This window comes from Lolium rigidum, chromosome 7 (assembly GCF_022539505.1).
Source record: "Lolium rigidum isolate FL_2022 chromosome 7, APGP_CSIRO_Lrig_0.1, whole genome shotgun sequence".
Lineage (NCBI taxonomy): Eukaryota > Viridiplantae > Streptophyta > Magnoliopsida > Poales > Poaceae > Lolium > Lolium rigidum.
Genome location: NC_061514.1, coordinates 118,120,474 through 118,133,240, shown reverse-complemented (window position 1 = coordinate 118,133,240; position 12,767 = coordinate 118,120,474). Strand labels below are relative to the sequence as shown.

The 12,767-nt window shown below is 40.0% G+C and overlaps 1 protein-coding gene across 1 annotated transcript; it reads left to right on the top strand.

The window, feature by feature from the left end:
• Positions 1-11,126: 11,126 nt before the first annotated feature.
• On the top strand, positions 11,127-11,883 carry LOC124678953 (cell number regulator 2-like). Its single transcript, XM_047214800.1, has 4 exons — positions 11,127-11,193; positions 11,314-11,385; positions 11,509-11,721; positions 11,804-11,883. The coding sequence occupies exons 1-4, from the start codon at positions 11,127-11,129 to the stop codon at positions 11,881-11,883; spliced, it is 432 nt and encodes a 143-aa protein (XP_047070756.1).
• The last annotated feature ends 884 nt before the right edge of the window (positions 11,884-12,767 follow it).

Here is a 12,767-nt window from a genome sequence, read left to right as displayed (position 1 = left end):
AATTCGTAATGTAAATGGATTTAGTTTTATGATATTCCATGTATTTAATAAGTTATAATTTAAACAAGAATGTGTGGCTTTTATGCACTTTAGACCCTGTGGTTTAACTTATTTATAAGTGAATTAATTTACACACAAAGGTAGTTGCTAACTTTTAAGTGTTAATAAGTTAGGGTTTGATTCTTAAAGAATGTGTTGTTGTAAATCTAATTCCATTTGATCTAATCCATAGATCAAATCATCTCTACCCAAAACAAGGTTTAGCAAAGATCACAATGAAGTTTATAGCGCTTGACTTGATGATCTACTTCAATTCCAGCAAGTCAAGTGAAACTTCAGTGATCGTGGTAAGTTTTATTTGAAAGCGCGAAAATTCCCCGGATTTTCTATGCATGGATGCAATGCACACTTTGGTGTTCTCTCATTTTATTGCCTCTAAACCTGGGATATTACAGCCTCTCCCCTTAAACCGAACTTCGTCCCGAAGTTCGAACGCTCTCATGTTTCGGAACGTGGAACCGACTTGAACGGATCACCATCCTTCAACTCCATGGTGATCACACTAGATATAGTGAAATATATCCCTTGTCCAGATCCTTCCGGATTCTTCGATATCTGGCACTGATACTTTCTTCAATTCTATGATTTCTTCCAACACTCCAAGCTTATAGGCTTACTCTCCAAAGATTCTTGGATTAGGACATCTTATTGTGTTAATGGACTTTACTAATGGTTGTGGTGACATCTTCCTATTTGGGTACTCAAAGCTTGGTTCTACCAGCTGCGGTAATCCAGTTGCGGTGTAATATGGCACTACGATTTACCGAATTGCGATACTCAAACCTTAATTTTAATAGATTTATTTAAGGTAGAGTATTGTTTTCCCTTACTACCATAACGAAAGTAATGGTACTTGGTAAGGTATTACGATAAGCATGGTCCTGGTTGTTTAGTCCTACGAATGGATTAGACTCATTTAGTCCATCCAATCATGACTTCTAGTTTTAAGCTAGTTATCTTCCTTTTGGGTTCTTTAGGTTCCATGAAAGGAATCTTTATAATAATCATTAGTTTTGGTATAGTCAAACCCTTCGATCTTTTGTTTTCTTAGGCTTTGCTTGTACTCCGATATCTTCTTCATCTTACTTCATTATCTAATACTTAATCAAGTGCTCTTGGTTTTGAGTAATTACAATTACCCACTCAAGTGAGGGTCTAACCCTTACTTCTTCGAGATATGAACCTCGGCTTCTGGTCTGACATCCTCCTGAGAGTACTTTGGTATGGATACATCCCAACAACCTTATAAAAATAAGATTGGACTTCCTCTCAGTTCAGACCTTTTTCTTCGTCTTTCATACTCCAAATAATATCTTAAGACTTCTCCTTCAGCCTTCCTCTCCCCCCTGGAGTTTATTAATGATCTTCAATATTCCTTTCTTCTAATCATTAAACTCCAAGGTTAGAAGATTAGTCTTGGTCTAGCTTAGGTTTGTACTTTTCTAGAGTCTCACGAAGAATTCTTTGTGATGTATCCACTCAGTTGTGGGTATCCATTATGAATCCTCCAATTAAAAAAAATTACCAGCTACGAGATACCAGCTGTGAAATACTAGCTGCGGAATACCCCTTTCTTTTAGGTAAAGAAATGTTCGAGTCGTGGCTATCCGGTACCAAATTGCAGACTACCTAGTACCAGATGTAGCTTATAGGATACCAGCTGTGGCTATGTTGTGGTTGTCAATATCTATGTTATGGTTGTCAATATCTACCTACCAGCTGTGGCTACTTACATAGCTTTAGTTAAGATATACCTCACTTAACATACTTTCTCTTCATGGTTATCCTATATCAGCTGCGGTCTTATCATACCAGCTACGACTTCACTTGGCTATTTTCCTTCTTCCAGGGTTTGTTTTGCAAGAAACCACTTGTTGACACTATGAAAATAGTATTGTAAGTGACTTCGCTTGCATCCCCTTCTTCCATAATGCATACGGCTCCACTTCTACTACTCCATATTCACTATTTTTCTCAGTTTCATGATACTTCCATGTTGAAGTACTCCTTAATTAAAGATAAAAATGAGTTTTAATTGGTCCTTCCTTTAGATTGTTGTGGTAGCTTCCCACAACTTGACTTACTTCTTCTAGTGAACCTTCATCTTGTCTTCAAAATCTTCAGAATTTCGTCACTTCCTCACACGAATACCTTTACCCTCTAGACCTATAACATCAAGTAAGAGCTTGATATTGCAACATGCATTTGCATATCAAAGTCAAACTTCATGTATGGATCTAGTCAATCAATGAAGATTCAAGAAAATCCAAGAAGATCCAGACTTTGTGCTTATAATACACATCCTTATATGCCCGAATATAGTAGTTGGGTAAGACATCCCTAAACATCGGGCTCGGATGTGTAGTATATAACACCACATAAGATAGGTTTAGGTTGTGATACTTAGCACTAATACGTGAATTTCTACTATTTGTCTCAACATTTATCTTAATTGCACATTTGCAATGAGACAAACTTGAAACAAAATGGCCTGGGATAGTTGGAGTTAACCTAGTTTTCTTTGGAAGTACTAACAAAATAGTATACCATATATATGTGCTATTGAGGACTACTTCCTATAATACAATTAGTTCTAACATGTCTACTCTAAACACATGATTGTTTAGAATATACCACCTATAACTCTAGGTTTTCTCTATGTGATATGCTCTAAGTAAGCCTTCTTTAAATTAAGGACTATGGTTCTAGCATACTTGGCACAGTTATTAGGATTTTAAGGCCTAAGTTTTTCGAACTATTCCCTAAATCCTTACTCCTTATCATTCTTTTGTTATCGTACTTATGATGTTCTACTCCATCATACCATGATTCTCAAGTAAATCATATATGATTACCTAGTTTATTATTGAAAGTAGACTCATTTAACTCCTATCACTCTTCCTTACCTCCTATGATTGACTCATCATAGACATATACTACCTTATATATCTTATATTCCTCACTTAACATCATTCATCATAGTGTTTTTTTTTTTTAATGAATTTTACTTAACAATACTTATATTGGTATACTTCTTCCAATAGGATATCTTCCTTATGGTTGTATCCTTTCTTTGGACTACCATGTGTTGTATACCAATTGTGGTCTACTACCACCACTTATCTTAAGCTCCAATGGTGTTCTAATTATTTAGAATGAAGCCAGATAACTAACTAACTTTACTTAAGAAAGATAGATAAGAAAGATTGACTCAAGTGTGTCAGGATTATTCTCAAGTGAATACCCATCTCAAGTCAAAATAATAGTTGGTTTAACTAAGACAACTTCCTATAGACACTACCAAACCTATAGGTCTCCTTTAAAGGGTTTTAATCCTAGGGTCAAAGCATTTGCTCCGATACCAGCTGTGATGACCCAGCGTACCACTCGCATGGTGTAGTACACAAGTCGTTGACATAACACAAGCGAAACACCGTTCCACTCATATTACATCTCTCGCAGTGGTACAACGAAACATATGCGAGTCCAAGGTATGTCTATAGAAGTACACACGAGCCGTTTACATAAGATCAACACAACCTCCTACTTTACAGTGAGGTAAAACTTCAAATAAAGCTCCAGAAGAACGACTCGTAGTCTATCTTATTGCTAACTCAAGATTATGAGCTACTTGGCTTGCTATAGAATTCTAGCTACTTAGGTGCTAGGATTAGGGAAAGGTTCCCTTCTATTACTAGTCTAGGTTTCCATTATAGTTGGTGCGAAGTTGACTCCATTGACTTCTTTGATTGGATTCTTCATCTTGTTGCAGTTGACTTCTTTGTCTTCGAGTTCCACGGTAGTTTCTCCTTCGGTGCCTTGATCTAAGAAGGGGGTTCAAATGGGATAGAATGAGTACGAGCGTACTCAGCAAGTTCATATTAGAAAATATGTGTATCATGCACTAGCTACGGCCATAGACCGGAAAGTCATAGGCCAATGCAAGTTTTCATAAACATTTCTTCAAAAGGTTTATTTTATTCTGAAAACTATGCCCGTCGGTCTTCACGGAGTTGAACGGAACTTCGTGGAGTTCCTTTCTGCCGCGTTCGCAGCTCCCTTCCCGAACAGGGAGTGACAGCCACAATTTGATACACTCTGCAGAGGTGCGTTACTTTTCCCATAAGAGAACTTAACCTTGTTGCCAACCGAGTAGCCGGCTCGTCCACACTTCCATGGTGTGAGGTCGGGTATAAGATCCAAGCCAATCACCGCCTTCTCCGCGACCTCGCGGACCCACCCTTTTGTAAGTTCTGTCCTCTCCTATATCTATGGGTAGACCGACCCGGGCCTTTGTTCTCACCTTTACCAATAAGGTAGACCGTTCCGAACAATTAATATGCCCTGTCCTATACACCATAGATAGACCGATCCGGACAACCCTTACAATCCTTCATAGACCAATAATAAGTCTACCCTCTCCTCGTATCTAATGGTAGACCGTGCGGGACCACATGTCCCCACCTTTACCAAAGATAGACCGATCCGGGCAACCCTTATCACCGAGTCCGTTGGCATGCGAGAGGGAAAAGATACAGCTGACTTCCCCGAGCCATTATAGATCTTATGGTTAACGCGATATGTACGGCGCTAGAATCATCTGGACGGCATTGGTACTTAATCCTAGATGAGTAGTACCCTTGCAATGGAACCTCCACCATAAACACATACCATGGTTCCATTGCCCACCACATAGTCATATTCATAATTGTAAAATAATACTTTGCTTTTCAATGCATGAGTGATAAGTATAGTACTTTGCATATAGTTTGATAAAAATAATCAAATGACATGAGCAAGTGATGAACTTGCCTTTCTTGACTGCAAGATTATGCAGGCAAAAGCTTCGATACGTGAGAACTCCAAATTCTGAAATACCATCATTGTCCGGTAAGGACAATGTTTAAAGAACTGGCAAAGATGCTATAATGCATAGTATGAGATGCAATCGTCCCGAGCGTAACCTAACCTTAATGATTTAGGATGTATGAGTTGTAAAGATTTCTTTAGGGTTGGTTGCACTTTTAGAATGGTTCTCAAACAAGGTTCTTATTAGGGTTTGGTTATATTAGCATCATAACCAAGTGATATAAGACATCATAACAATCATACACATAAAGATTAGTGGTGGAATAATATGTAAAGAACAATTGTCAATTTTAAATTCTACAGAACATGGTTGATGATTACTTATACTATACTTCAAAAGAATAACTTTTGAAGAACATGTTGTTTAAGAAATAATAAGTATTTCAAATAAGAACTATGACTTCTATGGTTTGATTGACATTTGTACTTCAAAAGAATAACTTTTGAAGAACATGTTAAAATAAGAATATGAACTACTATATATAGGTGCTATGGCTTTCTAGGGTTTACTATTGGATTCCTTTAGTTTCACTAATAGGAACTAGTTGGGTTCTTAAATAGAATTGGTTCTATATACAACAAGTATTGGTAAGGTTATTACTATGGTTTCCCATATACATCATATCAAAGAATGGTTGTTTAAGATGGTTCTATAAATTAGCTATTAGGGTTTACTATGGTTTCACAACTACTTAACTAAGTAATCTCTAATGGTTGCCCAGCTAAGTGGTTTATCATTTCCTAAGTAGGGTTGAGTTGGAATAGGAGCATGTGATGTGATTTGCTACACAAGGTTGGTATTAGGGTTTATCATCATGGTTTAACTAGGGTTTGATGGTTGAGGTTGATTCTAATGGTAAGGTACATAGGATTGATGATCAATGGTACTAATCCAATTAACAGGTTAGGGTTTATACCTAGGTGATACTAGTGAATCATATATGTGTTAATTAAAAATAGGAACATGAAATGATAATCTCATGTGACTTAGTTTTATGCTAGTGGATCATAAGCATGCATTCAATTGTTGCTTATTAAGGTTCTATATGTTAGGTGAATCTCACATGATCACATGTGACATATAGCTAGGGTTTAGGGTTTAAGCATTTTCAAATGATCACATAAAATATTGGAATCAAAGTCTTACTCAATTGAAACTAGGGTTTCTAAGTCATGGTATAACTCCTAAAATAATGAGTGGAAATATAAATGTGGTAACTAATTACTTTGAATCAAAATTAGTAATGGTTTAACATTTTATTAATGTTTACCAGATTTAATAATAAGAGTAACTCCTATTTAGGTTTAATTAAGAATCGAGGTTTAATAATTGTTATTAGGTTTAAAATAATTAACTTGTTAACTAAAGATGCTTAAGTAAATAAGTTTTGATTTACCAAAATAATATTGACTTATAATATTTTCTTGAGTTATTATTATTTAAAGAAAATAGAAAATAGTAAATTGCAATTAGGGTTTATGAATTACCACTAATAATTAAGTTAATGCAAATATGGTAAATAAAATTAATCTAAACATTTTACTTAGTTACTGGATAGTTAAAATTTAATTTTAAAACTTCACTAATTGTTGAATTCAATTTGCATTTTAAATAATTGAAATGGCATAATTAATAAGGTTAAAAATAAGTGAATTTTTATTTTGACACACATTTTTGTTTTATATTTTATTTGAATAGAGTTTATTTTTGTGAGCATTTTGATATATTATTCATATTTTTCTGAGTTGAAATGAAATTTCTATGATTTTGCAAAGTTTCATCTATTTACTTGGTTTTAAAATTAAAGAGAAATACTAAAGCTACCGCTTCGCACCCTAGCTACAGAGACTGACCCGTGGGGCCAATGGACACGTAGGCTGCCAGCTGGGCTTGGACCGAGTCAACAAGAGAAACAAACCCCACCGGCCACGTCACCTCGCCGGAAGGTCTCCGGCGATCGACGGCGACGGTGTTTCTGGCGATCTAGAGCTCCCCGGGAAGAGCGGCTTGTTGCGTTTGAACGAGAAGACGATGGCGAATCTACTGGTGGCAGCGCCCCCTCGAAATGGTCACCGGAGCTAGCTCCGGCAACGAGGTCTGCGGCGGCGAGCTCCGGCCAAAACGCAAAATGAAGCTAGGATGAAAGATAAATCGAGATAAAAGGCTCCAGAGGTGCGGAATCTCACTCTGATGATGATGATGTGCTCGATGGGGTGGATGGAGGACGGAGACGAGCTCTAGCTCGCCATTCCCGGCGATGTGCTGCAAGGGGAAAAACTCAAATTGGCATCACCCTGGGCTCCCCTACTCGATTCCTTCCATGAGGATGATCTGCAGGCTCTGGCGCATCCTCCAAGCCACTCGACGGTCTCCGGGGTGCTCTCAATCGACGGCTAGCCGGAGAATGGCCGTCGGTGATGTTTCTTGATTGTGAGAGATATAAAGGATCTGGGAAGGAATGGATGGGCGGCGAAGCTTTAGGGTTTCCAGGGGAAGCTCTTGACCTATTTATAGAGCTCGAGGCGATCAGGATTGACGACGCGACGGCGGCGTCTGGCCGAGATGCACGGCAATGGCGGCGTTAGTTCTGGGCGTGAATCTTGACGTAGTTGGATAGGACGGACGCGAGAGGAGTTGGGCACGGTTCCGAGATGTCCTGCGACGTCCGAGGTCGTCCTTATCGCCGCCGGGGTCGTGGCCCTGCGGCGCGAGCGTGCTTGTCAACGCCGGGGAAGAAGAAGAAGGTGGCTTTCTTCTTCGCACGATTCTTAAAGCGAATCGGTACGGTGGGCTGGTGCTTGATTTGTGGACTGGGCTACTGGTGGGCTTGCGTGGACGTGGTGGTGATGGGCTGCTGCGGTGCTGAGGTCCACCAGGTAAGTTTCCCTCCAATTCTCTTTTAAATTTCTGTTTTGAATTCTGTTTTGTTTTCTATTTTCTGGTTTGAATTCAAATTTGATTTCGCTTTGTTTTGTAGGTTCAAAATTGTTTCAACATCAATATAATTTGAAAATCATGTTCACAACATAGTTTTGTTGTTTAATAAATATTTAGTATTTGATTAGATTGGGGTTCTAAGGAAACATAATTAAAATAGACATGGGTTTAGGTATTACTCTAAAATCTTTTTATTTGTGAACCAAATCCATTTATGTGGTTGAAATATATGCATGAGGAACATGTTATTAGGTCTTGCTAGTACTTAAGAATATGGATTACTTACATACTTTAATTATGGCTAGAGTTTAGAATAGATGGTAATGAGGATGGAATTGTGTTATGATTTTATGTGGATAGTTATTTCCAAAGGTTTAGAGTTTTGCATACTCTTTATTAAGTTGCAATACAAGTAGGTATGAGGCATGGCAGGGTTCTATTTGTAATCTAAATTATACTTGTATTGAAATGCAAAGGTAGTCTAGGGTTTTAGTTGTGATCATCAAGTGATACACAACAAAAAATTAGGATATGAGCATAAGCTAGGGTTATGCTAAATTGGCTAGGGTTCCTCCTCACTTAATTAGGACTCATGCATAAAGGCAATGCTAGGTTTTTCTCTAATGTTGGATAAACAAGGTTTAGGTTTATTAATGCCCTTATTATTTTAAGTGAAAGATGAGATCTAGTAATCATATGGTTTAACTTATTATCTATGTCAACAAGGTATGATCATGCATTAGACAAGATTCAATCATTCCTCACTAATCCCTCTTTAATATTCCTCTCATCACACTCATCCTAGATTCTTAGGTTTTATAATTAATACCAAGTTGTGATGATTATGGAATTGGTTTCCTAAAGTATTGCTATTGGAATAGGGTTCTCACTTCCAAGATCAAATATTGACTTGAACAACTGAGTTTAGTACTATTCTAGGATTCTTGTATGGACATGGCTATGGTTAATATTATATCTTCTCTTACTTCTCAATATCTTGGAATAGCCTAAGGTCCTACTTAAGAGATGATGATATGATCCTATAAATATATGGTCTGCCTAGGAATTCTACCTTGGTATCTTCCGTAGCTTGTTCTTCAGGAAATATGATAAACCTTCATCTTGTGGTATGCCTCCACCTCCTAGCTTCTTCATCTTGATCCTAGCTAATTCATATGGAATGGCTCTATGTTTGTTCCCATGTATCATGCTATAAGATGATGAAATGGATGGAGGGTGTGGCTCTATTTATAGGCTTGGGCAAGCTCTAATATCATGACACATAGGTGGTGACTCTTGTGTTGGTTTGATGAGTAAGGTGCTTGGTTGTCATGCCCTCATCCCTAGCAATCCTTTGAGCATGAGGTGGCAAAGCTTGGAAAGCAAGTCATGTAGATATTTTCATCCCACATGGCATAGAGATTATCCTCTCATATGATTTATTTTTGGATAGCCAAGTGGCATTTGCTACTAAATATCATGTGGATGGTTTTATTAATGTGGATGAGTCATCATACCATCTTTGAGTGGATTTACATTATAATATTGGTAAAAAGGTTAAGGTTGAAGGTTATTTCTCAATTTTGGATAGTTGGGTTTGATTTCACCAAGGCATGATCATATGAGTTTCAAAATACTCATAGTTAGTTTTATTCAAATAGTTTGAACTATAATTCGTAATGTAAATGGATTTAGTTTTATGATATTCCATGTATTTAATAAGTTATAATTTAAACAAGAATGTGTGGCTTTTATGCACTTTAGACCCTGTGGTTTAACTTATTTATAAGTGAATTAATTTACACACAAAGGTAGTTGCTAACTTTTAAGTGTTAATAAGTTAGGGTTTGATTCTTAAAGAATGTGTTGTTGTAAATCTAATTCCATTTGATCTAATCCATAGATCAAATCATCTCTACCCAAAACAAGGTTTAGCAAAGATCACGAGTGAAGTTTATAGCGCTTGACTTGATGATCTACTTCAATTCCAACAAGTCAAGTGAAACTTCGAGTGATCGTGGTAAGTTTTATTTGAAAGCGCGAAAATTCCCCGGATTTTCTATGCATGGATGCAATGCACACTTTGGTGTTCTCTCATTTTATTGCCTCTAAACCTGGGATATTACAAAAACCCCCCTGCTTGTTCGCATTAGCCACTACGAGGAAATCTTTCAAACCCGTACTGAACTCGCCGGAGAGTCGGTTACCGTACATCCATTGCCGATTCATCTGCATTATTATAATATAAAATATATAATTAACCATCATGCATTTTTTAAACTAACTAGCTACAAACAATATAAATTAAACAATGAACTACACACACATGCATATTGTATCAATGACGACACATCAAAGGTTCAAGTTGCTAACCGCGATCGAGGAGGAAAAAATAAATGAGAAAGCTCAAGTGTGGCTCCAACACTTCATATCATGTTTGTTTCATGCTCTTGGGGCATTTCATTATGTGCATAAGAGGAACCAAAAGCAAACCTAACACTCACTTGTGAAGTTTGTGAAGAGAATGGCTCCAAATGGCTAAGTGTTGGCTCCAAATGGCTGGATGAGTATATATAGGGGAGGGACTTTAGTCCCGGTTGGCTCGACAACCGCGACTAAAGGCCTTCGGGCACCTTTAGTCGCGGTTGGCCTGGCCAACCGCGACTAAAGCCCCCCACGTGCACCAGCTGGCCACCGTGCGCCCTGGGCCCAGGCCTTTGGTCGCGGTTCGCCACACGAACCGCGACTAAAGACCCCATTAGTCGCGGTTCCTTTACCTTCGCGACTTATGGGGCTTCCCGTAAGCATGTTTTTCTACCAGTGGCTCACGCGTTGGCACCTTCCCTATATACGACTGTCGTACGTGGCCGTAGTGGAGAAAGCTAGGCCGGGCGGGAGGCAGACGTACACGTACACACGGTACGTAAGACTTACTATACACAGCTAATAAGGACGAAGATCCATCAGCGAAGCGAGGACATCACAGTGCCGCAACCGCCAAGTGCTCTGACGGCAGCAAACTGAGTCTACTAGGGTGTAACGACTCTATCTGCATATGGACTCAATGTGTACGTAGATAAAAGTAACAATCACATGCGAATAACCCGTCTCCGTCCCGTCCTTAAATAGGAATACACGGCCCGACGGTCGGGCACTCACAACTCACATACATAGCCCAGCCAAGCGACGGCGAGCTTCTCCCTGCTGAGAGTCCTACAACCGCAACAGCACCGTCCGGCACCCCTGCATCTCCATCCCCATGGCCAGCCTCAACAAAGCCTCGTGGACCACCGGCCTCTGCGGCTGCTGCGACGACGCCGGCAGCTGTAAGACCTTTCCGCTCCGGTTCAGCTAGTATAGTATTTCTGGTTTTCGTGTGCGCGCTGAGACCTAGCATCCGTGCATGCCTCCTTCTCAACTTAATTGCCATGATGTTACGCTTGCAGGCTGCCTGACCTTCTTCTGCCCGTGCGTGGCCTTCGGGAGGATCGCCGAGATCGTCGACCAGGGAGCCACATGTGAGTAACGATTCTCTCTCCAGTTAACTAATCAACTTGTTCCTGTATATGTTGTTGACTTGTTGCATCTCTGCTAATGGCCGAATGATAACTTAATTGGTCCATCGGATTGAACTTCCTCAGCATGCTGCGTGAGCGGGACGCTGTACATGGCGCTGGCCTCGGTGACCGGGATGGGCTGCCTCTACTCCTGCTGCTACCGCTCCAGGCTGCGCGGCCAGTACACGCTCAAGGAGAAGCCCTGCGCCGACTGCTGCGTGCACTGGTTCTGCGAGCCATGCGCGCTCTGCCAGGAGTATCGCGAGCTCAAGAACCGCGGCTACGACATGTCCATCGGTATGCGCACTTCGCCCTACATTTTATCAACCAGGCTGCGCGCGGGACGCGGCAGTGTGCTGACCAGCGTCTGTTCGTGCAGGGTGGCAGGCCAACATGGAGAAGATGGGGAAGACCGCTTCGACCGTCGCGCCTCAGATGAACCCAGGGATGACTCGCTAGAATACGCATCGATCGAATACCCAAGCAGTCACCGTCGATTTATCTATCCATGATCAGCTTCCAGCTCAAGAACAATAATGCCAGGCGACCAACTTCTACTTCGGTCTTGTCACCAGTTTGTCTTTGTGCTCAGTTTTGTGTGTGTGTGTGCGCGCGCGCCTTTTTGTTGTAAGTCGTTTTCGATTAATTCGTGCGTACCCAACCGCTTCTGATGTACTAAATCTGTAGACATCTGAATCTGAATAAAATCTACCCGCTCTATGGGTAGACACGGAGTCCACCATTTTCTCTTCCCATTTTATACCCGAATGAGCCAAAGTTCTGTACTAATCACCCATTTCCTCTTGTTAATTTCAATGGCGTACTCTTAAACGTGTTAATTCATTGTTATCGTGTATGATCCAACTTCCCCTTTCGATTACTTATTGCATATGTGGAAATATGAAGTCTTTTACAAGCAAGAGACAGAACGAGAGAAAGGGACGGGAAACAGAAGTTGAAAAAGGAGGTATCATCAGGAGACGTCTGCTCGATATGCTCGTCCTCGAGCATCCCTACGTAGCAAAAACCTGATAATATTGATCCCTCTAAACTAAAGAAATTTAGCGAATACAGCAAACTGCAAGTTCATACAACCACCAACATCAAGAAACACATGCAAGTCTTCATCCCGCACTGAGCATCAGGCATTTGGACCTTCCAATTCTAGCTGCACTGGGATTCTCCGCACTTGATCCAGCTCCAGCCACCTCCGAAGCCTTCCTCTTGAGCTGATCAGCACCAGCAAAAGTTGGTCCCTTCTTCTCGTCACCATAGAGTCCTGCCCAATGTTTCAGAAATGAACACACCGTAAAGATAATCGTAACAGGAGATCTGAGAATGAA